This window comes from Podarcis bocagei, assembly GCF_964188305.1.
Source record: "Podarcis bocagei genome assembly, chromosome: 13".
Taxonomy (NCBI): Eukaryota; Metazoa; Chordata; class Lepidosauria; order Squamata; family Lacertidae; genus Podarcis; species Podarcis bocagei.
Genome location: NC_138138.1, coordinates 35966155 through 35990689, shown reverse-complemented (window position 1 = coordinate 35990689; position 24535 = coordinate 35966155). Strand labels below are relative to the sequence as shown.

Sequence of the window (24535 nt, the reverse complement as noted above, 5' to 3'; positions counted from 1 at the left end):
GCAAAACACACGGAAGCTATTTCAGAAGCTATCCCCCAAAGTAGAAATAGAAAAAAAGCCGCACCTCTCCACCCCCCACCCCGGCCATAGAAACAAGCAGGGTGGAAATCGGCCTGCCTCCCCCCCCGCCCCGCATCAAAGCGCCGGGGCGCGTGTGGGAGGGAAGAAAACGGGAAAACGTTATATTAAAACATCAACGTCAGGCGCTGGGCTTGAAGCGGCTTGAGAGGCGGAACGAATGTTTGTGGGTTGTGTTGCTGGGCGGAGGGGGAAGAAAGGGACCCCACAAGAAGAAAGGAGGAGGCGTTAACAAGTTGGAGCGGAGGAAGATGGCGGGGCTCTCCGTGCGGGATCCCGCCGTGGACCGGTCCCTGCGCTCCGTTTTCGGTGAGGGCGGGGCGGGCGCGGGAAGAGCAAAGGCGGGGGAAAGTAGGTGGGGGGAGGAAAGGGTAGGAGAGAGAGAGAGAGAGAGAGAGAGAGAGAGAGAGAGAGAGAGAGAAGGCGGAAAGGGGGCGGGGGAAGGGGAAGGAAAGGTAGAAGTGGAGGAAGGTAGGGATGGGAGAGGGAGGGAAGGGAGATTAGGAGGTGTAGCGAGGAAGTTTGGGGTGGGAAGAGCAGTGGCTGCTCTGGCTCTTTCCCACCTCCCCTTTACCTCCGACTCCATGGAGAGACTACGTGCATAGCGCTGTTCTGTCAACTCTAGTCCAGCTTTGCCAGAGTTGGTGCCTTTCAAACATTTTGGACATTAGCTCCCGATACAAATCCCTAGGCATTATAAGGGAAACTGTGTTTGCCTCATAGCACATAGTTTTGCCAGAGTTGTGCTGCCTGAAAAGACTACCCAACCTGCCATTTCAAGCTGTGCATTGCAGTGGGAGATCAGTAGTCATGGGCAATCTTTGTTCCAAGGATGCTTCCAAAGACTCTCTTAAGTTTCCCTTGTACACTGCTATTGAAAGAAACAGTAGAACTAATGAGCTTAGTTCCTTGTTGTTGATTATCATTCCCTCATGTATGCTGTTCTCCATGTGCTTAGCAAATATTGTAAAGTATGTGTTGGGATGGCCTACCGTTTGCTTGCTAGGTCATTGCCTTCAAATGCATACATATTATAACGCCTCTTGCCTAAAATTGAGAGTAAACTTTGTAAAAGCTGGGCAGTAACACGAGATGATCTAGTGCTCAGGGTCTAATTTGGGTTTCTTACTCTTTGCTGGAGGATTGGTTCTGAATAAAATACTTCAAAACTCTGCTTAATCAGTGCCTTCAGTAATTGAGAAACAAATAACCAACACTAAAACCATTTTCCATTTCCAAATTCCTGATGGAAGATGTATGCCTTGACCTATGTTTGAAAAGATGTCCCACTTATTCCAGTAATGCTGCTGGTGCTCACAATCTGTTCCCATCTCTCCAATAGTGGGGAACATCCCATATGAAGCCACAGAAGAGCAGTTAAAGGACATTTTCTCAGAGGTTGGGCCTGTCGTCAGTTTCCGGTGAGACATATGCCTGTTAGGATTTCCTGAATCAGAGAAGCTGAGTCTGAAGAGCTGAGAAAGCTGGATGAGGATGTGGCATGGGTGGTGGTGGTAGTAGATACCAGAGGATCTTAAGTCATGGGTGGGGAATCTTGGCTAAGAAATTTAACTGAGAAGTTTTAAGCACTTTGTATGCAGAAGGTCACACCTTCAGTCTTTTGCACTTCTCAGTCCAACCTGCCTCACATTGTTGTGAAGATAAAATGGGTGGGTTGGGGTGGCTATGTATACCAACCTGAACTCCGTGAAAGAAAGGTGGGATATAAATATTACAAACCTCCAATGAAATGTTAAGGTAGCACAGGGATGAGGAATCTGTGGTGCTCCAGAAGTCATTGGACTCGTATCTCCCATTTGCCACAATCCCAGTGGTCAGAGATGATGAACGTTGCCGTCCAAGAACATCCAGAGGGCAACAGGTTCCCTGTCCTTGAGATATCATATGTGGGGGAAAGCTTTTGTCTCTTTGAGACCCTGGAGAGATGCTGCCAGTAGATAATACTGAACTGGATAGACAAATAATCTAACCTGATTTAAGGTAGTTTCCTATATAATAGGACAGTATATAGCCAGTTAGCCCAACTGCAGTGCCCCTGATCCCCAGCTTTCACGAAACCCTTTCCCCTCCCTCTCATGCCTTTCTGCTCATTACAGTTTGTTTTCTGTGCTTGTTGGCTAGATTGGTGTATGACCGAGAGACGGGCAAACCAAAAGGTTATGGCTTTTGTGAATATCAAGACCAGGAGACGGCACTCAGTGCCATGCGGAATCTGAATGGACGTGAGTTCAGTGGGAGAGCCCTGCGTGTGGACAACGCAGCCAGTGAGAAGAACAAAGAGGAGCTGAAGAGTGAGTCTGAAGGCCTTGTGGAAGGTGGGAGGGCGGGGAGGCAGCAGCTGCCAGTCAAGGTGTGCATGACAAGATGAAGATCTCTGGTTCTAACCCAATCTTCTCTACTAGGCCTGGGCACTGGGGCCCCCATCATTGAGTCGCCCTACGGAGACCCTGTGAACCCTGAAGATGCTCCCGAGTCCATCAGCAGGGCTGTTGCCAGCCTCCCACCAGAGCAGATGTTTGAACTGATGAAGCAGATGAAGGTCAGTGGACAGTATGGCAGAGAGCAGTCAAGCCAAGTGTTTAACAGCTCACCTGGTAGCAGCAGTAAGTGGCTAGGAAGTCCATGTAGGCTCTCCAGTCCACACCCATTTCTCACTCTAGCTGCAAAGAGAAGCTTATTTCGCCACGACTAGCACAGAAGCCAAAACAGTCTTACGTAGGCATGGTGCAGCACTCAATATCGACTCCAAACTTCCGCTTGATAAAAAAAATGCTTGGTTGGTTTTAACTGCGCTGCTGAGAGGCTCACCCATAGGTTGCATTTCCATACTGGTTGCAGAGGAGAAGAATTCCCTGTGGCTACCAGAGATCTGAAATAGTTTTCTACATCTTGTCTCTAGAGTTTATTTGTGTGTTTCTAATTGTGAACTGTCCTGAGATCTTTTGATGAAGAGCAGTTTGTTATTATTATTATCAGCCTGGACTGGGGAGAAATGCTCTATGCCCCCCCCCCCAATATTGCTGAACTACAGCTCTCCATCATCCCTGCCCATTGGCTGTGCTTGCTAGGGCTGATGGGAGTTGGAGTTTAGCCACATTGGGAAGGCCAAAGGTTCTCCACACCTGCTTTAAAAGCTGGGGGATTTCAGTCCAGCTGCCCTGTGTGCTTTCCCATCCTTTCTCTTTCTCTCTCCAGCTCTGTGTCCAGAACAGTCCTCAGGAGGCTCGGAGCATGTTGCTGCAGAACCCTCAGCTCGCCTACGCCCTGCTGCAGGCCCAGGTGGTGATGCGGATTGTGGATCCGGAGATCGCTCTGGTATGCTTGCGACATCTCTTGCCTTGGGGAAGCGGGGTGGGGGGTGGCCCCCGAGGTGGGGCCATGTGTTTCTGCAACATGAACACTTCATAGGCTTTACTCTGCCATTTCCCTTCCCTAGAAAATCTTGCATCGGCAGACAACCGTCCCAGCTCTGATTCCAAGCGGCCTGCAAGCGGGTCCAGGACAAGGGCCTGGGCCTGGGCCAGGTCCCGGGCCTGGACCTGGGCCTGGACCAGGGCCCGGGCCTGGTCCTGGTCCAAATGCACAGATGAACCAGCCAAACGTCCCCTCCTCCCAGCCACAACCAATAGTAAGAGTTTGTTGCTTTGAGTAGAATCGTATCCCTTGCTCTGTGGGCTGAGTTTTATTTCCCAGTTGTAAATGATATGCTAGTTGTCTATGTCACAATCTGTTCATATCCTTTCCTATTTGTTGTTTTTATGATGGTTTTAGTTAAACCTTTATTGAACATGAATATATATCTGTTATAAATAATTTGATAAATTTCATAGTTTGTATTAGTCCTTTATTAGTAGCTATATTTGTTGTATTAGCATTTAAATGGGTTAATAAAATAGGGACAAACTTAGGACCAGAAATCAATTGCCCACCTGAGTGAGAATAAGGCCTCACAATCTGTTTTCATTCCCTCTTTCCAAGCAGGGGGGTATGCATGTCAATGGAGCCCCCCCTATGATGCAGCCACCCATGCAGGGAGGAGTGCCAGCCCCAGGGCAAATGCCAAGCTCTGGCCCCGGCCCCTTGGCTCCTGGAGGTGAGTTCTTCTTCATCTATAATTGATTTGGCAGTCATAATTTTTGACTCAGGGTCTCTGGCTTCCAGGGTTAAGGAGATACAGGAAACCTCAGGGCAGGAAAGGGCTGAATTTGGCCACACATGACAAGTGGAATCAAGGAGGGCAACATTGGAAGACTATAATCCTTTGCACATATAACTCTGGGTCAGCACCAGTGAATGTCGAACATCTTTCTTAAGAAACATGCATAGCGTTAAGTGGTTTAGCCAGGTTGAAAATTGAGATAATTGGTGTTGATAATATTTAGTGATCTGATGTGGATGATAGCAATACAATTTTTTTATTTTCATTTTTTAACATTTAAGAAATCCCTTCTTTCTTGGTTTTATTTTATTTATCTTTGTCTTTTGTGTGCCTCGCTGGGCTTTCACTTTGCTGTTTTAAATCAGCTTTTTATTTAACAACTCATCTGACAACGCAGGCATTCAAGAATTCCACTTCTGTGCTAGGTATGGGAGAAGGAAAGCCTCTTTCTCAGTGGAGAATGCTGGAGGAAGAGGCATGGTAGAATGCTTTTTTCCTTCTCTTCTTTCAGTGGCCTTCTAGGAAGATGGGGCTTTCCTTCTTTCCACATCCAGCATGGAAACACAGGCTTCTGGTCTGATAGTGGACTAGTAAACATAAATAAATTGCAGGGTACTTGTTGGCTTGTTTGCAAGACTGGTTTTGAATCCCCGAGTCTCCCAGCACACCCTCATAATCAACCCAGTGCCTCCTTTGCTTAACACGGCTCTTTTTCTCCCCAGGTGGCATGCCAGGGGGTGGCCCGATGCTCTTGGAACGTGGTCAAGGTAAAGCATATGGCTGCCTTCTGTCACTTAGCCAGCAGAGGGCGTTACTCCTTGAAATGCTTCCCACTCCCTCCTTTTTCTTTCATACAAAGTTAATGGGCTTGCTTTGTTCTGGTGGTGGAGGCCAAGGGGTTTGTGTGTGTGTGTAGATGTTGCTGCATGTTTGTTATTCCACCTGGTTGCACTGAAATGTACCTCTGGTTCTGCAGCTAGTAACAAAACATCCTTTTGGAATTGCCTTTTTGAGCCAGCCTGCAAATCCCATTTTAGCCCTGAGGCTCCAACTTCCAGGTGCTCCCAGAAGCTCATGGAGCTGATGGACATAAAGAAACAAATCTATTTTTTGCATTTATTTATTACTTTTTCCTGTCAGGTCCCAGGGGCAAGTTGCAGTATTATTCTCAGTAATAGCTGGCTGAGAAGGAGAGACCAATAGCCCACCTCTGAGTTCAGTGGAGCTTATTCTCAATAAGCCATGCAAAGGATGGCATCTTTAGTGAGCTTTGTTGCTAAGTGGGGGGACGGGGTTTGTACCTGTGTTTCTCATGCTCAAAGAGTCCCCATTCACATTTGTTATATAGCCTTTTTTTGGCCTGATTCACACATAATGCTAAGCCATAGTTTACTGTGTGTGTTGTGTGTGAACCCTGTCCAGAAGCTGAGCGATAGTTTCTTCACTGTCAACAAACCACTATCTGGAGCTATGGTTTGTTTTAAACTATGACTTGGTGTTATGTATGAACCCAGCACGCTTCCTCCTGGGTGGCTGATGCAGATCACCACCAAAAAGGAGGTCCAGATAAACCCTGAAGGATCAATGGATGCCCTGAGTCAAGGCAGAGAATGGGACAATTTCTTTTATGTGCTTCTCCTTAGATGGCTTGGCTACAAGCAAGAGTCTTGTTATTGTTTGCAGCTATGTGGCCCCTAATGTCAGTAGCACTGAGAACTATATCAAACTTTTACGTATAGTTATTCCGAGTCCAAAGATCAACATAAAATGACCAGGGGGGAAATGCACAAAAGTCTACTTTTCAATTGGAATAAAAAGCTACCATGCATGAAGACTTTCAAGAATCAGAAACACAAAGCATTACGTTGGCTGCTGTAATCAGGAAAATTTCTACAACCATACTTTAAAACTTGCAAAAGTTAAAATACTTAGCCATCTGGGTAGGCTTATCTAAACAAGAACGTTTTAGCAGGCATGGAAAAGAGGTCAGTGAAGGCCTATTGGCTTGACATCAGTAGGCAGGGATTTCCAACGTGTAGGCGCAGCCACACTATGGAATCATATTCTGAGGGAGTGGTCCCTCCCTTCATTTAAAGGGAAGTGTCTCCAGAGCTGTGCCAGAAGAAGAGGAAGGGGCACTCTAGGCAGGTGTGCGTCTATGCACACGCAGATGCAGCAAGTGCACCTCCTGTTGATGTGTCTGCTCTTTCTCCCTCTCTTCCTGCTGCCGGGCCAGGGAACCTGCAGCTCTCTCCCGTGGGACCTGCCAGGCCTTCCTCTATTGAGCGAGTACAAGGTACCTGTAGTTGCGGTTGGCTCCCCTTGCTCATTGCATGCCCTGGGGGGAGTATGCAAGACAAGGCCTCTGCTTACTTTGGGGGTGTAGGCCACATGGCTCAGAGAGTGGTGTGGGACATGCTGTCGTGGGGAGAGGGAGAAACACCATCTTTGTGTAAGGAGGCTCCCTGTTGCAGGTTCGTTTGATCACCTGGCCTCCTCCTGTTGTTAACAAAGACTTGGGGTGGCAACACAAGTGTTGAGTATGTGGCAGCTAATTCAAAGCCTGGAGCTTTTGAAATTAACCCATCTCTCTGCAACTGCATCTGTGAAGCCTGACTTTCCCCCCTCTTCCTTCTCAAAGTGAGGCTGATGCTCACAAAGTGGAATCACACTTTTCTCCCATGATTTTAATTCCCCCTGCCATCTGCCTTCCCAACAGTGCCCATGCCGGATCCACGGGCCCCCATGCAGCGTGGCCCAATGCCAGCTAGTGGCCCACCACCCCGAGGCCTTCTGGGAGACGCCCCAAATGATCCACGTGGGGGAACTCTGCTGTCAGTCACTGGAGAAGTGGAACCCAGGTAGGCAGAATGGCCTAGAACTTCTAAAGTGGGTGTTAATAATAATGGTAGGCTATTGGTAGCCCGGACTGCTTGCATTAATTCTAAAAATACAACTAGGAAGCAACTGTGTCTCTTCCTCTGGAGTCCTGGGGACTTGCCACAAGGGGAAGCTGTAGTCCTGGTGGTTTGTTGCAGGTCTGTCTGAGTTGCGCCACTGTATTGCAAGTGGGAACTCTCACAAAAGAAACAGGAAGGTAGCAAGGCTGGAACTCTTCTGCCGGCCATCTTCTTTTATGTGTGCAGAATGTTGTTTTGTTGCAGTGCATATATATTTTTTATAATGCAATAACATTTGAGCCTCCTACTTGCCTCTTGGAAGGGGGTGAAGTCCAGGCAGAGATTGTCTCACCTTGTTTGCTGTGTGAGAAGAATGGAAACTGGGTTTTGATGTCTTTTCTCCTCCTCCACCCCCCTCCCTTCCCATCCTCTTCTGCAGGGGTTACCTTGGGCCATCGCACCAGGGGCCTCCTCACCAGGGTCCCCCCATGCACCACATGGCTGGTCATGACAATCGTGGGCCGCCCCCCCATGAAATGAGAGGTGGGCCAATGGGAGAACCGAGGCCTTTGATGGGAGAGCCACGAGGTCCCATGATGGACACCCGAGGTGAGAGACGGTTTCAGGGTCAAATGAAAAGGGACGTGTATTTAATGCCAGCGGTATAAATCCCAGCACAGTGAAGGATCCCTCAGGGAAGTGATATATGAAATGAATATCAGTTAGTGTTTTTTCCCCTTTGTAACAGATGCAGATAATAAAATAACTTGTACAATAAACCACACAATAACGAATAGAAATAATTATACAAGTATACCATGTTCTAGAAGATCAAATTGTATCCTCGCCCCAAAGCAAAACTTCCCCGGCTACAAACCCTATAGGCTACAAACACGCACAAAATCAAGCCACGAAAATGTTAAAAATCAAACTGGTACAATCAGTTATTTAATTCCCCCCTAACTTGGGCAAGTAACACCCAGGTTTGCTTCTCCGTCTATCAGATGTGTTAAGTTTGATGGTCTTCAATGCAGGTGGAAGAGATCCGAGAGGAATGGAGCCCCGAGGCATGGATGGCAGGGGCATGGAACCCCGAGGGATGGAGCCCAGGGGAATGGAGCCCAGAGTGATGGATGCCAGGGGCATGGAACCCCGAGGGATGGAGCCCAGAGGAATGGAGCCCAGAGTGATGGAAATGAGGGGCATGGAGCCCAGAGGAATGGAATCTCGGGGCATGGAGCCTCGTGGGATGGAGCCCAGAGGCATGGAACCTCCTCGGGGCATGGAGCCCAGGGGGATGGAGCCCCCCAGAGGCATGGAACCACCCAGGGGAATGGAGCCACCCAGGGGAATGGAGCCACCCAGGGGAATGGAGCCACCCAGGGGGATGGAACCCAGAGGCATGGACTCTAGGGGCCCTGGCCCCAATCCAAGGGGTCCAATGACTGGAGGCATTCAAGGCCCTGGACCTCTTAGCATGGCATCCACTGTCTCGCAGGGGCCTCGACAGGTATGTGGGGCAACCATGGTCTGTTGCATTTTCACTGAGGGTCCTTGTTGCCAGTGCAAGGACAGCCTCACTTAGTCATGCCAGCCAATTGGCATAACAATCCAATCTCCAAATGGAGGTGGAAGAGGCAGGGAGGAATCTTCATCTTGAATGCTCCCCCTAGTTGCTTCCTGACCAAAGGCTAGAAGTGGCTGCAGGGTTGACTGATCGCTTAGATAAAACTCTAGATCAGGGTTTCCCAAACCTGGGTTGCCAGCTGTTTTTGGACTACAACTCCCATCACCCCTAGCTAGTAGGACCAGCAGTCATGGCTGATGGGAACTGTAGTCCAAAAACCGCTGGAGACCCAAGTTTGGGAAACCGTGCTCTAGAGCAACGATGGGGAATTTGCGCCCCTCCTGAGATTGCTGGACTCCAGCTCTCATCAACCCCAGCAAAGTTTGATCGGTGATTACTAGATTCATAGTCCAGCAACATTTGAAGGTGAGGAGTTGTGTCACAGGTTCCCAACCCCTGTGCTGGATGGAAAGGCAAACACTCTGGCCGGCCCTGTGCCTTTGCAGCAGAGAACAATTCCTAGTGCAAAGCTCAGAACCCAGTAGTATGAGAGATCATTAGAGAGAGCGGAGTCCTTAGCTGGGGAGCTGACTGTGGAAATTAGGGATTCTCTCCTAATACTCTACCAAGCTTTTCCTAACAGTTATACTTAATCCTTTCTAAGTCGTTGGCTGGAAAATCCATGCATTGGGGAAGGGAGCAGGAGTGGTGATCTATTTCTTTTGAAGTTGTGGTCGGAAATTATATTGGCTGTGGTTGGTGAACTGCTACCGACCATGTCCCCATGTGCTTTTCTAATCAAAGGCTTGCTGTCTTACTTTTCCCATGGTCCCCCCCCCCCAGCTCAGTGTTCAGAGGTAGTGCAGCTAGTAGGACCTGGAGCTGCTTTCAGAGACCCTGTGAATGTTCTCCATTTGCATCCATGTGACCAAGGAGGGGGCAATACGTTTTCAGAAATCATTCTTTGTGTTCACAGGTGCCTAACATGCCTGCTGCAGCAATGCAGGCCGGAGGCATGCCAGGACCAAGCGTACAAGCAGCTGGCCAGCCTGGAGGGTTCAGTCCTGGCCAAAACCAGGTAACACCCCAGGATCATGAAAAGGTAAGCCAAACATTGTTGCCTTCTTTGAGTTCTCCATTAAAGAGGCAAGCAGTAGCGGTCAGCAGGAAAGGGTGGCAGCGCTTACATGACCTCCCATCACAGGGGAGGTCAGCGTAGTTCAGATGCACTGGTGGAGCCAATCCTGCACTCCCACCAGTGTGCCTCCACCTCATCACCCCTTCCTCCTAGGACTCCCCAGTAGCACCAGTGGCAAGAGGCCAGGAAAGTGCTGCTGGCCACTGCTGGAGGCAAAATTGGTGGCAGTAGGAGCAAGGTGTTTTCAGTGGTGGCTTCAAGGCTCTGGAATGAGAAATTGTTGTAGAGTGCATCCCTCAACTTACAACACAATGTGCTTTGCAGATCTTTTCAAACTAGCTTTTGGCATGTAATATGCTGCCCGTGTGTGATTATTAGTATTTTTTTTATTTTTTAGTGTAATTCAATTGCCAAGTCCTTTCTAGAAGAAAACAACAATTGGTCTGAATACACCCTTTTCAGTTTTTCTCATCTCTTCATAGGCCGCACTCATCATGCAGGTCCTCCAGCTGACGGCAGACCAGATAGCTATGTTGCCTCCAGAGCAAAGGCAGAGCATCCTGATCCTGAAAGAGCAGATACAGAAGTCCACCAGCGCCCCTTGATCTGCACTCTCTGGGTAAGAGGGGAGCTGAGAAATGGTTGTTCAGCAGTCAGATTAAATCAAAAACAATGAATATTTGGTGTTATGTTGGAGGGGATGCCAGGAAACCCGGAATTATGATCACATGTGGTGGGGGTGTAAATATGTACAATTTTTCTGGCAAAGGGTGTTTAAGGAGATAACAGAAATCATTGGGTTAAAGCCAGGCATCCCTAACCTTCGGCCCTCCAGATGTTTTGGACTACAATTCCCATCATTCCTTACCACTGGTCCTGTTAGCTAGGGATCATGGGAGTTGTAGGTCAAAACATCTGGAGGGTCGCAGGTTGGGGATGCCTGGGTTAAAGCTGACTGAAAGTCCTGAGTTAGCATTATTATCAATTTACGATGGGGTGGAAGGTTCGCAGGCTATGAAGTACTTGCTCACAAATTTATTGATAGCTTCATGAATTATGATAGCTAAAAAGTGGAAGGGGCAAGCAGAATATAAAATGGGAGAATGGTATAAAGAGGTGTGGAATATAGCTATGAATGATAAATTAACATGTGCCATTAAGATAAGATGGGGAATACACAGGAAAAATTATTTTGAGGAGATATGGAAGGTGTTTGTAGAATTTGTAGTGTTAAAACGGAAAGGGGTCAAACCATCGCAAGAGGTGTTGAAATTTTGGGAGGTTGGATAGTAACAATGGTATGGTCTCGGTGGTGGGGTGCACATTTTATTCATGATCATTACTTTGTCAAAAGAAAAAAAAAATAGAAATTGTACTGCCCAGGCAGCTCTAGTTCTCTCAGAGTAAACAAAGTGAGAAACCCCCATTGCCTTCTGTTTCCAGTGCTGCGCTCTCCTGTCAAAGCCCACCAAAATAAAGGGAGGTGTGCAAGCACCCCTGCTCTCATCTTCTCCTGACCATTTCCATGGTTCTTGCACAGGAGAAGGTCTTGGAGCATTGTGCCTTTGGGGGGGTGGTGGTTGGGCCCACAATCCTAGATTTTTATGAAGGAACAGCAAAGAGGCACAGTTATTTAATATGACTCTGCCGCAGCAGCGTGTTTCTGTTGCACTTCTGCAGGAGCTTTCATATGGGGGAAACCATACTGGAAAGGCCCAAGGAAAATGATGGCAGGCACGGAATAGAGGCATGCTGGCTGTAAAAAATCTGGTGGAGAGTCTAGCCAGCAGCCTGAGCAGAAGCAAGGCACCACCCCTGACTTCAGGCAGCTGCAAACCAATGCATGCCCAGACTTTTTCACAACCTTCTAGGCCCCGGCTCCTCTCAGCACTCAATAGTGCCTAATTGCACTGATGTCCTTCACAAACCTTTGCCAAGTTCTCTGCAGTTTTAACTCTTGCCCCTTGTTCCACCAGTTCTGAGTAGGTTGAAAAGCTGTTTCCCCGTCTGCTTTCAGGGATCCACCCGAAATCCCCATTTAGGTGCTTTTCTGCAGGAGATTGGTGTGATGGGAGCACAGTCCCTCTTCTTAACAGAATCCTCTTTGTTTTCTTAGGTTTGGAAAGTTGCCTAAGATATGTTGAAAATGGCGCTGAAGACTACTTGGATGCCCTTTCTTTTCCTGAGCCTAGAGCAGAATTTTATTTCAATTTATCTTGTTCTGTTCTTCCCCTTGTTCTGTTTACTTCCAGATTAAAAACTTGTTCTGGATTTGAGTGAAACCCCCATGGCTTTATTGTACGACTGCATTGCACTCACTTCATCAGTCTCTTCTCCCTGTTTCTTGCAGGGCAAAGATCAGCTTTGGTCTTCACAAAGCCATTCTTTCTCTTTTTTATAGTGTATTTATTGATTTTCATAAACATGGGAAAATACAAAAACAATAAAAAAATGAAATATGCTTGGGGGGGAGAGAGAAACAACATAGATTACAAAAAGACAAGGAGTTGCCAAAATATTTTCATTCCAGAATAGATGCTCTGTTGATGCATATGTATTGAAGGCAGATGATAACATTTTTTTTTGTCATTATGTAAGAAATAAAAAATTCAGATCATTCTTCACATTGTAGTCTTGTTTTCCTTCTAGCTTGCGAGATCCATTCTGTGAATAGCTTTCTAGTAAAGGATTTCCAGTTCTCAGAAATGACCAGTCTGGCTGCAGTCACAAAGTGCACAACAATAATCTTGGAAGGTGTTTATAACAGTTGAATTGAGCCAGAGCAGCCTGTTTTGGATCAAGTGATATGTCATATTTTGCAATATCAACAATGTCAAAAAATAATTTTTAAAAGCCTAAGGACATTCCCACCATATATGGGCAGTATTGGCCTGGGTTTGCACATCCCTTCCATCCCTCTTATCACTTCCTCTTCCCAAAATTCTGCACAGTATGCCACTTACGAATAAGTTTCAGCATAATTTCTTTTACGAATAAAAAGATGGGTTTCACAATTGGAGATACCCACATAACATACCTCCCCCCCCCCGATCAATAATGTTTAAATCAGCCTCCCAGCATTTCCTCAAGTCACCAGTGGTGTAAGACAGAATCTTACATGGTTTAGAGCAGAGCTTGCCAAACCTCTCATGTTGGTGACACACTTTTTAGACATGTATCGCTTCGCAAAATGGTAATTCAGTTTTGCATCATTTCGAAACACAGTAATTTAGTTTTACTAGGAAACTGGGAATTAAACTAACCCCTTTCCAGCCCCAGGAGGAGCGTGGGAAACATTCGCGTGACACACAGTTTGGAAAGCTCTCATTGTTAAAAATTAAAATGAGAGTTTCAGTTGCGTGACTTGATCTCAGGATGATTTAGTAAATAAAGAACCTGGTGTATAAAGAACCAATTAGGTGGAATAGGCAGAATGTTTCTCTGGATGGCATCTGATAAAGGAGTTGCTCCTCTATAAAAATATTTAATGGTAAAACCCAGCTTTCCCGCTGTCAAACATTTTGCGTAACTTGTGAAACAAGTGATGGTCTAGCAAAGGTGTCATCGGAGACACTGGAGGAGCAGGTGTCTTGGCCCAGTATCTCCAAAGAGACCTACTCTGTTTCAGGAAAGAGTTGGATAAAGAATCCCATGAAATCACACTCCTCTATATCAATCTATTGCATCATCCACCCTGCACTAGATTAATATTCTCCCATGGTGGTTTAACCACCAAAGTAAAAGCTAATCCAAACAAGAAACACAGCACTTCTGGAAAAGGGAACTTTTTACAGCCTGCTGAGAGAACTTTGTTCCGTGACTCCTGAGAATGCTATATTGTGCACTCATTCTCTCTTAATATGGCATGCTATTAAGAGGACGTTATCGGGGCTGGTGAACGCCCACTTCTTCCATACACTACTTTTGTGAATTCGAATGGGTCCTATTTACTGAGGCCCAGGAGCTCAGGTGAGAGATGGATGAGAAGCCCATAAACATGGAGGAGAGGGGGAAACAGAGACCAAAACATGTAGCTGATGCTTGAGGATGTTTACAAAAGCAGGCTTCCCTGTACCCAGAAACAATGGCCCCTTTTTAAGACTAGTGCGGAGGTTTCCCATTCTTTTAATGAATGCACATAGAGCAAAGCCCGCCCAACATGGGTGCCACCCACTCTACATATGTTAGCTTGAGGCATGGCAGCACTGGAGTCCAAAGCATCTCTCCCCACCGGCCTTCAGGCAGCCAGCCAAGATCATTCTGCTCCTTCCTCAGCTATCCCAAGCTTCACAACAAAGACCCAAAAATTATTTGTGGTACATAACCTCCAATTCCCTTGGCAACCTTATAAATCCCTGTCTCTGTTCACACCTGTGGACAGGAATAAAGGACAATTCTCTTGGGCTGCCAATGGCCATCAAGGGCTCTCTAAACAGTAATTCCAGGAAAGTCCTGGCAGTATGCCCACCTCCAGCACTCAAGCAAACACAGCGAGGAACTTTGCTCTCTCAGAAAAAATACACACTATCAGGTTCTTGGGCTGCACAGAAAGCAAGAGAGAGGCAGAAGGAAGAAAGGATCAAGACGGGAGTGAAACTGACAGGCTTCTTTCAGGTAGATGGCACAGGAGAGTAGGAGGCACCCATACATGGCTGCTTGCCAAGGGACATGGCTGTATGGGGTGGGGAACACAGTGATCTTGCATAAGAAGTGCAGACTCATTTACCAGTGGTACCATCCATGCAGAAAGAAGTATCTGTAGATTTTAGGGAACCTCCAAGTTAGCAAAAGTCCTTTCAGGGTGGGAGGGATACTAAGGAGGGGAACCTAAAACAGTGCAATAAGGTCTGAGTGTGCTCAGTGACTGACTTCAAGGTGGGGAGGGATAAAAAACTGGGAGGAGGAAAACTGGAACGGTGTGTCCTGGGAAAGGGATGGAAACCTGAAGAGGGGCAGGTCATGCCACAACATTTTGTTGCATGCTTGACTTGGTACTGTATATTATTTCTTTTCATGCTCCACCAGGTGATGGATCACAAAACTGGGTGGGAAGGTATGGAGCCCATCAAGCGCACAGAGCTGGTGGACGTTGAGGGCATCCCTTTTCTCAAAAACACAGCAGATAACTGGCAGCGCCTTTGGGCCTTCAAAGCTCGGCCCGATGACCTTCTCATTTGTACCTACCCCAAATCAGGTAAATGGGGAGACGAGATCTCAACAAGGGGCTTTGTCCTGGTGGTGAGGAGACAACAACATGGGGGGGGGAGCTGTAGAGCATGGTGGATTGGGGGCCAATGGGTGAATGATTGGATCTCCATATTTCTCCTCCAACCCTTCCTGCCAGGGACTACCTGGATACAGGAAATTGTGAGCATGATCCAGCATAGAGGAGACCCTCAGAAATGTGACCAGGCCCCCATCCATCAACGGATTCCCCTCATAGACATGTTCCCTCCAAAACATTTCCCCCGAGGTGAGTAATGGGTGCTGCTTCAGAGAGACAATGGGTGAGAAGTGAAGGGTTTCTTTTTTTTCCCTTTTGATTTTTCATAATGTTTATACATAACAAACATATCTGTTCAAATAAAAATAAAATAAAAAACAGTTCATTGAATCTTCGGACCTCTCTGCATCCCTCCATGGGTTCTGTTTCTATATTTCTGTATCTTATTCCTGCATCTTTTACTATAATCTATCTCAGTGTTTCCCAACCATTGTTCCGCGGCACACTAGTGTGCCGCGAGATGTTGCCTGGTGTGCCGCGAGATGTTGCCTGGAGGGAGGCGGGCGAGTCGGGCGGCGAGGCGGCGGCGGCGAGGAGAGGCCGCCCAGCACGGGGCTCTCGCCGTCTGCCTGCCTGGCTGCCTGCGAGCTCGGCGGGCAGCGCCTCCGTCCGCAGCGCCCGCCTCGCGGCTCTCATTCCCTGCCCCTGCCAAAGCTCACCCAGCCAAGCCGCGCTCTCCTTCCTGCCTCGCTTTGCTGCCTCCCACCCCCACCCCCAAAGCTTGGAGGTTCCCCGGCAAGGGGGAGGGAAAAAAATTGAAACTTACACTTTCGTGCGTCCCTCCCGGCGTGACGCTGCGCGCTGACGTCACGGGGCTGTAATGGTGGTGTGCCTCGAGATTTTTTTCATCAAACAAGTGTGCCTTTGCCCAAAAAAGGTTGGGAAACACTGATCTATCTAATATGTATCCATAGTTTCCAAATTTCACGTGAAGGGTTTCTTATTCTTACCTCTAGGCCAGTTGTCACCCTCTGGTGTTTCAGGCTTGGAACAAGCAGAGACAATACCTTCTCCGCGCACACTCAGATCTCACCTCCCAGTTCAGCTGCTGTCTCCTTCCTTCTGGGAACAGAATTGTAAGGTCAGAGCAAGTGGGGCAAGGTCAATGGGGGTCAATGAATTTAATCTAAATCAAGGTCTAGTAAAATCGTTGGCTCAGTCCCCCGCAATGTGAAACACAAATGAGAGGAGAAGGGGCCTATGAGCAGGTGAAGAGGCTCAATATTATGGACCAGCCAAGTTTCATTTGGGTGTTTTCAGGCGGGTTGGAGTCCTCTATTTCCTCAAAGGGCACCAGGTGGAACAAGGTGAGTGAATGAAAAGCTTGATGTTCAGACTCCTGGGTTTCCTCCCTCTTTCCTGCAGATCATCTACGTTGCCAGGAATGCCAAGGACAACGCAGTCTCCTACTTCCATTTCTACCACATGAACAAGGGGTTGCCAGAGCCAAGAAACTGGGACGAGTTTCTGGAGAACTTCCTTGCAGGAAAACGTGAGTACAGGTAGCTACAGAAATACAAAATAGGAGGAAAGAAAGTCTGGGTCAGTCAGAGCACTCTCTGGGTCCAGGGCCAGGGTGTCAAGTTCTCACCCCCAGCAGTTTTGGAGGGGTTTGGAGCCTACCAGAGGAATCTTTTGTGAATCTGTAAAGCTCTGTACCATTTTTCTTCCAAGCCTGAAATGTTATGGGATATATTTAGGGGAGAAGAGTGCAAGGCAGATTAACATGCATAGGGTAGTCATGTGGCCAATTTTACAGAAGACAGCCCTCTGTTTGAAAGCATCCTCTCTCTGAAGGGCTGTCCACTCCATCACTGTCCCTCAGCCCAACCTACCTCACAGACTTGCTGTGAGTATATAATGTTCAGGGGAGAGTCATGTACACCAGCTTGCACTCCTTGGAGGAAAAGGTAGTGACAATGTAATAAATAAGAAATAAGCTTGGTTTCAGTGCTATTTTTGTAGAAAAATAGGTGCCGGAACTCACCATGAACACCTCCCTCGTTCTCTTAGAATAGCAATGGCGCCTGCCTGAGAGTTTCCGGAACCTACCTAAGAGGTGCCAGAACTGAGTTCCAGCAAGTTCCCCCTGAAAAAGCCCTGTTTTGTTTAAATATTAAGACCCATCAAAAGAGAGAGTAGGAGGGGACTTTAGGTTGCTATTCAACAGCTGGCACCTGGAGGGCAGACTTTGCAGGCACATAGCAGGTCCCCTGGTCACTGCCTTCCCTAGTACAGTGAGATACTGCTGGTCTATCACAGTAATAAACTGATTGAACTTCTGTTTAATAATAATAATAATAATAATAATAAATTTTATTTATATCCCGCCCTCCCCAGCCAAAGCCGGGCTCAGGGCGGCTAACAACAATCAAATAATCAGTCAAATAATCACACAATCTAAAAATATTTCATTATAAAAATTAATTAAATCAAATTGATGGCAACCAATTAAGCAGAATTATGTGCAGGTTGCCAAAGGAGGGAGTCAGGCTGCGCCCTGACCAAAGGCCTGGCGGAACAACTCTGTCTTGCAGGCCCTGCGGAAAGATGTCAGGTCCCGCAGGGCCCTAGTCTCTTTTGACAGAGCATTCCACCAGTTTGGAGCTGCAGCCGAGAAGGCCCTGGCTCTAGTTGAGGCCAGCCTAACCTCTCTGAGGCCTGGGACCTTGAGGATGTTATTATTTGCAGACCGTAGGTTTCTCTGAGGGGCATACCAGGAGAGGCGGTCCCGTAGGTACGAGGGTCCTAGGCCGTATAGGGCTTTAAAGGTTAAAACCAGCACCTTAAACCTGATCCTGTACTCCACCGGGAGCCAGTGCAGCTGGTATAATACCGGATGAATGTGCTCTCGCAGCGAAGACCCCATAAGGAGTCTCGCCGCGGCATTCTGCACCCGCTGGAGTTTCTGGGTCAGTCTCAAGGGCAGCCCCACGTAGAGCGAGTTACAATAATCCAGTCTGGAGGTGACCGTCGCATGGATCACAGTGGCTAGGTCAGGACGAGAGAGATAAGGGGCCAACTGCTTAGCTTGGCGGAGATGAAAAAATGCCGCCTTTGTTATAGCTGTAATCTGCGACTCCATAGAGAGGGAGGTATCGAAGATTACACCCAAACTCTTAACGGCCGGTGCTGGCACTAATTGCACCCCCGCAAGAGATGGGAGTTGCCCCCTCGATCCCATATCGTCCCGCCCCAGCCAGAGGACCTCTGTCTTCGAAGGATTTAACTTCAACCGGCTCCCACGTAACCATCCAGCCACAGCTTCCAGACATCTGGTCAGTGTGTCTGGGGCCGAGTCAGGATGGCCATCCATCAACAGATAGAGTTGGGTGTCATCAGCATACTGATGGCAACCCAGCCCAAAACTCCGGACAAGCTGGGCGAGGGGGCGCATAAAGATGTTAAAAAGCATCGGGGAGAGAATTGCACCCTGAGGCACTCCACACACCAAGGAGTGGCGTGATGACAATTCCCCCCCAAGCGCCACCCTCTGTCCCCGACCAGAGAGAAACGAGCGCAGCCATTGAAGGACTGTGCCCTGGATCCCCACGTCGGCAAGGCGGTGGTCCAGGAGTTCGTGATCGAACATGTCAAAGGCTGCTGACAGATCTAGAAGAATCAGCAGCCCTGACCCGCCTCGATCCAGCTGCCTGCGGAGATCATCTGTTAGGGCGACCAGAGCCGTCTCGGTCCCATGACCAGCGCGGAAGCCGGACTGGAATGGGTCCAGAGCAGATGTTTCATCCAGAAACCTACCAAGCTGTTCAGCAACCGCTCTCTCAATCACCTTACCCAGGAATGGAAGATTCGAGACCGGGCGGTAATTGGATAGATCTGAGGGATCTAATGATGTTTTCTTTAAGAGCGGACGCACCACCGCCTCCTTCAGTTCCCCTGGGAATATCCCGGTGCCAAGGGACAAATTGATGATATCCCCCAGGGGGCCCCGCACCTCGTCTGGACACGCTCTAATCAGCCATGACGGGCACGGGTCAAGAGGACAGGTGGTGGGCTTTCCAGCTTGGAGGAATCTGTCCACATCGGCTGGAGATATCCGGTCAAAGTGGTCCAATACTGGACCCGAGGACAGTCGAGGGGCCTCCAGTTCCTTTATTGTATCCAAATTGGCAGGGAGGTCATGGCGGAGCAACAGGACCTTCTCCGCAAAAAAGCTCGCAAATGCCTCACAGCTGTGTGTCAGATTGTTATTTAAATTTGGCTGTCCTTCAAGGGACGTTAAAGACCGGATTATACTAAATAATTGCGCCGGGCGAGAGCTAGCGGATGCAATGGAGGCCGAGAAGTAAGACTTCTTAGCAGCCTTCACTGCCATCTCATAGGTTTTCATAAAAACCCTATAAGATGTTCTTGAGGCTCCGTCACGGGCACCCCGCCATACTCGCTCTAGCCGTCTGAGGTCCCGCTTCATTTTCCGAAGCTCCTCGGTAAACCAGGGAGCCCGGTTTCTGCGGGGTCGCAGAGGGCGCTTAGGTGCGATCTCATCGATGGCTGCCAGGAGCTGGGTATTCCAGCCCTCAACAAGCTCAGTCAATGAGTCGCCAGGGGGAGCAAGGTCCCGCAAGGCTTGACGGAATCTATCCGGGTCCATCAGCCTCCGCGGGCGAGCCCAAATCGGCTCGCCACCTAAGCAGGGTGGGGGTGGAAAGTCAATCCTGGCTTTCAGAGCGTAGTGATCAGACCATGGCACCTTCATCGAAGGAGACATGATCACATCTATACCGGCGCCAAAGATCAAATCCAGCGTGTGGCCTGCTTGATGTGTGGGGCCCGAAACAAACTGGGAGAGCCCTAGTGTCGCCATGGAAGACACCAGGTCCAGAGCCTGTGAGGAGGGAGTGGCATCAGCGTGGAAGTTGAAGTCTCCCAATACCAATAGGTTAGGGAACTCCAAGGCCCAGCCGGCCACCGCCTCCAGCAGGCCTGACAGGGTGGCTGCTGGTGCGCTAGGTGGCCGGTACACCAGCCAGACAGCCAAGCTCTCCTCGGAGCCCCACACTAGGCCAACACATTCAATGCCGGGGATCGATGGCGATGGTAGAGCCCTGAAAGAACAATCTTCCCGGATTAATACTGCCACCCCTCCCCCCGGCCCACAGTCCGTGACTGGTGGAGGACGGAGAAACCCGGGGGCGCCATCTCTCGTAAGGTAACAGTTACCCCTTCGCGCACCCAGGTCTCCGTCACACAAGCCAGGTCAACTCCCTGCGAGATAAAGAAATCTCGCAGGGTAGCAGTTTTGTTGCCTATAGACCTGGCATTGCACAACACCAGTGAAGGAGGTGAGTAATCCTTGCTCACCCTACCCTCGTCTCTCGGGATGGGGCGCAGATTGGAAGGGGTACGAGCATATCCATATCTCGATCCCCTTCGCCTATAACATCTGCCCCCACCGCCATACCTCCCTCGCCCCTCCACGGTCGCAATCCCAAGCCTCATACTAACCTCCATTTACAAATAGAAAACAAAACAACCAAAACAATTATGCCCAAACAAAACCAATCCCCGCCCCACTCAGTGTCCACCCCCCAAAACAAAACAAAATGGAACAAACAAAAATACATAAATAAAAACCACCATTCACGGTGGTACAACAAAGTAAACAATAAAAGCACCTTTAAAACACCTTAAAATATATAAAAACATCTTTAGCATTTGCAGCAGATAATGAAATAATATAATATTATAAAAAACAACAACCCCCATTTAAGGTGCTGCAAATTAAAAGCAATTAAAACATTTAAAACTATTTTGTCCATTGCTGCCGGTAGCTGCTCTGTCCTCTAAACTGTGATGGTAGTGCAGGCCCCGCCCCCTAGGCCGGATGGAGTTGGCAGGAGAGGGAGCGGTCTTCCCAACACTCACGCAAGCAGCAGCACCAGCAGTCGTGTCCCGGAGGCCTCTCCCTGGCCTCTTATGCTGTGGCGATGAGTGCAGGCCCCGCCCCCTAGGCCGGATGGAGTTGGCAGAAAAGGGAGCGGTCCTCCCAACACTCACGCAAGCAGCAGCACCAGCAGTCGTGTCCCGGAGGCCTCTCCCTGGCCTCTTATGCTGTGGCGATGAGTGCAGGCCCCGCCCCCTAGGCCGGATGGAGTTGGCAGAAAAGGGAGCGGTCCTCCCAACACTCACGCGAGCAGCAGCACCAGCAGTCGTGTCCCGGAGGCCTCTCTCTGGCCTCTTATGCTGTGGCGATGAGTGCAGGCCCCGCCCCCTAGGCCGGATGGAGTTGGCAGAAAAGGGAGCGGTCCTCCCAACACTCACGCGAGCAGCAGCACCAGCAGTCGTGTCCCGGAGGCCTCTCCCAGGCCTCTTATGCTGTGGCGATGAGTGCAGGCCCCGCCCCCTAGGCCAGATGGAGTTGGCAGAAAGGGAGCGGTCCTCCCAACACTCACGCAAGCAGCAGCACCAGCAGTCGTGTCCCGGAGGCCTCTCCCTGGCCTCTTATGCTGTGGCGATGAGTGCAGGCCCCGCCCCCTAGGCCGGATGGAGTTGGCAGAAAAGGGAGCGGTCCTCCCAACACTCACGCAAGCAGCAGCACCAGCAGTCGTTTAAAGGAATTAGTTCTGATGCACATTAGTCACCATATCGAAATTTCATGCAGATCAGTGCCATATTTTCTGCTCTCTCTCTCTTTTGCATTTGTGATTCAGTCCCTCGTTTTGGGCAGTGTGATCATCCTTTCCTCCTGCTCTTCTCTTTCTTTGCAGTTGTCTGGGGCTCTTGGTTTGACCATGTTTGTGGCTGGTGGGAGGCCAAGGACCGACACCCAATTCTGTACCTCTTTTATGAAGACATGAAAGAGGTAAGCAGTTTACATGCATGCATCGAGTGGGAACCAAGCATGAGATGGGGCAGGAAAGACACCCTTTCCTGGGGCCAAAGGAGATTTGACCCCTTGGTTGAAAGGTTATTGCAGGAGGAGAGAACTGTGTGTTGTGCTCTAACACTGCGAGCAAGTGGACAGTGCATCCCATGTTGTTCATTCACAGTAAACCACAATAAGCCAGGAACAAAGGTGCCCACTTTAACAAAATAGATGGAGGGTGGGGCAGGTAAGCCATGCCCCACACAATTGATCATAACACACACACGATTTGAATTATAATGCCCATCAACTTGGGGGGGTGTGTGACTTCAAACATTTTATTGGGGTGGCCAAAGGGACCTTGTCACCAGGAGTTGGGTCCTATGACCAGGAGGTCCGGTTTATCGTCATTTAAGAATGTGGCCAATGAGTCTGGTGTTGTAAGCTTGAGACTTCAGGGCCTGAATCAATCAAGAAGCACAATCACAGCCCGAATCTTCCCTGAGAACAGTTTCATTTCTTCCTTAGGATCCGGCCCGGGAAATCCGGAAAGTAGCCCAATTTCTGGGCCTACAACTCCCTGATCCAGTTGTGAACCAGATTGTGCAGCATACAATGTTTGAGAACATGAAACTAAACCCAAAGACTAACTACAGCTCCATTCCGTCTTTTATCTTTGACCAAACTCTGTCACCCTTCATGCGAAAAGGTGTGTTGGGGTGAGGGACAGGAACAGTGCTGAGTTCCAGCTCATATCAGAGGGAATTTTTTAGAAGCACTGTAGAAGTACCCCTTCAGAATGGTAAAGTTGAAGGTCAGTTCATTAATGCTGCATGTCCCTTGTGAAGAAGCTTCTAATTAAAGTTGGAGAGGATCTTGTTTCCCGTAGTACGATCTTGGCCATGCAGATTGATATTGTCAGACAGTATAGAACTATATTAAGTGATGTGAGAAAACTAGTTTTTAGTCAGCTTCCAGGCGACTGCAGGAAAGTAATGCTTCAACACCCCTGGCATGGAGATGAAATCCAAGACTGTCGTGCAGTGTGTGCTCTAGGCAGATCATAATATCTGTTTTAGGAAGACAGTGATGATGCCTGATAAAAATGAGTGTTTACCCTAGGAAACTTCCCAGAATCCTCTGCAATCCAGTTGGAATTCTGTGGGGATATGTTGAAGGAAATGATAGACAAATGATAGGAAGAGAGGGTCCCATCTAGACAGGAATACATTAGAATAGAGTAGGAGGAAAAGCAGATAGGAAACTAATTTTTTCTGGATCATGTCTCCGACCTACAGGCACCGTAGGAGACTGGAAGGAGCACTTCACAGTGGCACAAAGTGAGCGGTTTGATGATGCCTGTGAACGGTTATTGGGGGGCCGCAACCTGATCTTCCGCACACAGTTATAAGAACATCTCCCTGCTACCAGATGAGACTTCCTCCCTAACATTCCTGGAGCGGACATTTATGGGGTTCTACCCTTTGTTATTTCTGCCCTCAGTACACCCTCTGAATTTCGTGCACAAAACTAAGTTAGGTCCACTGACTTCAGTAGGCCTACTCTGAGTAGAAGCTGGAAATAACCCGTTAGATTGAACCTTCTTTCATTTGATTCAGTTTTCTTTGCTTCCTTTAAAGTGGGGGGTTTGCGGGGAGGCTGCTTTGCCAAGCCCTGTAAGGTGGGATCAGCTGTCTTGGCTCCTTTCTTTCTCCCTTCCATGTCAATTGACCAGGAAGGGATAAAGAAAGGTGTGTTTTTCAGTCAATCATAAGTTTATTATTCTAGCCAAGTTCATAGCAATATTATACAGAACATACATCCATGATATAAACCAACAACCATGGTGTAAAAAGGCGGGGAAAGAAGACTGGATAAATGCTAGGCATGAAATGACTGAAATGGCCTCATAGACCGTGCAGTGATATCAAAGAAATGCTGCATAGCAAATATATGACCAGCCAGCTTTTTATGAGCAATGCCTCAAATCTTGTGGATGTCTTCCAGAAAATCGTCACAGAACCTAGATCCTACCTGATACATTTCTACAATTACTAACAACACACAATAACACCTCGGCTGGTTTGCGGTTGATCAGGAAGCGCATTTCAAGGGCAAAAATATATATGCAATAGATCTGTATTACGTATGCAGTATGTAGAAAACCAAGTACGCAAGCCTCAACTGATGCTAGGACAAAATGTCAAGTTGCTACAATCTATCTTGGGGGATTATGGGATGCAGTCCTTGGATCTTCTACTCACTGAACTGTATTGTGTAATTGTGTAAATGTATGTGTTTTATATGTTAATAAAATTTAAATTAAAAATTAAAAAAAGAACTGTATTAACTCCTAAAAATATGTGTTTCTGTAGTAAAACAGGAACCAAGGTCCCTTGCCATAATATGAATCGCTCAAGGGCCCTGCCCCCTAGAGGAAATGCCGGAGTATATTACCAAGGGGTCGCCTGGCCTCTCTGCAGGGATACTTGCTATAGAGGGTTAAAGAACATTGGGTGGAAAATCAGGCCCTGTGGCAGTAGATGCAACACGATATCCTCA

At 48.3% G+C, this 24535-nt stretch overlaps 2 protein-coding genes across 6 annotated transcripts; both read left to right on the top strand.

The window, feature by feature from the left end:
- Positions 1-228: 228 nt before the first annotated feature.
- CSTF2 (cleavage stimulation factor subunit 2) lies at positions 229-12487 on the top strand. Of its 3 annotated transcripts, none has more exons than XM_081168992.1 (15): positions 229-387; positions 1421-1499; positions 2221-2390; positions 2502-2638; positions 3295-3414; positions 3536-3727; positions 4081-4192; positions 4981-5025; positions 6495-6554; positions 6978-7119; positions 7598-7767; positions 8193-8668; positions 9702-9827; positions 10346-10482; positions 11980-12487. In XM_081168992.1, the coding sequence occupies exons 1-14, from the start codon at positions 330-332 to the stop codon at positions 10466-10468; spliced, it is 2010 nt and encodes a 669-aa protein (XP_081025118.1). In that variant the 5' UTR covers positions 229-329; the 3' UTR covers positions 10469-10482; positions 11980-12487. The 3 variants fall into 3 exon arrangements, with proteins under 3 accessions (XP_081025118.1, XP_081025117.1, XP_081025119.1); XM_081168991.1 differs by having other exon boundaries at positions 4078-4192; XM_081168993.1 differs by lacking the exon at positions 6495-6554 and having other exon boundaries at positions 4078-4192.
- Positions 12488-13497: 1010 nt separating this feature from the next.
- LOC308572693 (sulfotransferase 1C2-like) lies at positions 13498-24053 on the top strand. 3 transcript variants are annotated; one of them, XM_081168994.1, is made up of 8 exons: positions 13498-14477; positions 14889-15057; positions 15208-15336; positions 16104-16228; positions 16513-16639; positions 21876-21970; positions 22502-22682; positions 23272-24053. In XM_081168994.1, the coding sequence occupies exons 1-8, from the start codon at positions 14274-14276 to the stop codon at positions 23382-23384; spliced, it is 1143 nt and encodes a 380-aa protein (XP_081025120.1). In that variant the 5' UTR covers positions 13498-14273; the 3' UTR covers positions 23385-24053. The 3 variants fall into 3 exon arrangements, with proteins under 3 accessions (XP_081025120.1, XP_081025122.1, XP_081025121.1); XM_081168996.1 differs by lacking the exon at positions 13498-14477 and adding an exon at positions 14491-14738; XM_081168995.1 differs by lacking the exon at positions 13498-14477 and having other exon boundaries at positions 14491-15057.
- Positions 24054-24535: the final 482 nt, after the last annotated feature.

Bases quoted from the DNA above. Each gene is read 5' to 3' on its own strand.
- CSTF2 (XM_081168991.1), top strand. From the start codon at position 330: ATGGCGGGGCTCTCCGTGCGGGATCCCGCCGTGGACCGGTCCCTGCGC. The intron at 3,415-3,535 runs GTATGCTTGCGA...TCCCTTCCCTAG, and splicing joins TGGATCCGGAGATCGCTCTG to AAAATCTTGCATCGGCAGAC. The intron at 9,828-10,345 runs GTAAGCCAAACA...ATCTCTTCATAG, and splicing joins CACCCCAGGATCATGAAAAG to GCCGCACTCATCATGCAGGT.
- LOC308572693 (XM_081168994.1), top strand. From the start codon at position 14,274: ATGGCCATCAAGGGCTCTCTAAACAGTAATTCCAGGAAAGTCCTGGCA. The intron at 15,058-15,207 runs GTAAATGGGGAG...CCTTCCTGCCAG, and splicing joins TTGTACCTACCCCAAATCAG to GGACTACCTGGATACAGGAA. The intron at 15,337-16,103 runs GTGAGTAATGGG...TCTTACCTCTAG, and splicing joins TCCAAAACATTTCCCCCGAG to GCCAGTTGTCACCCTCTGGT.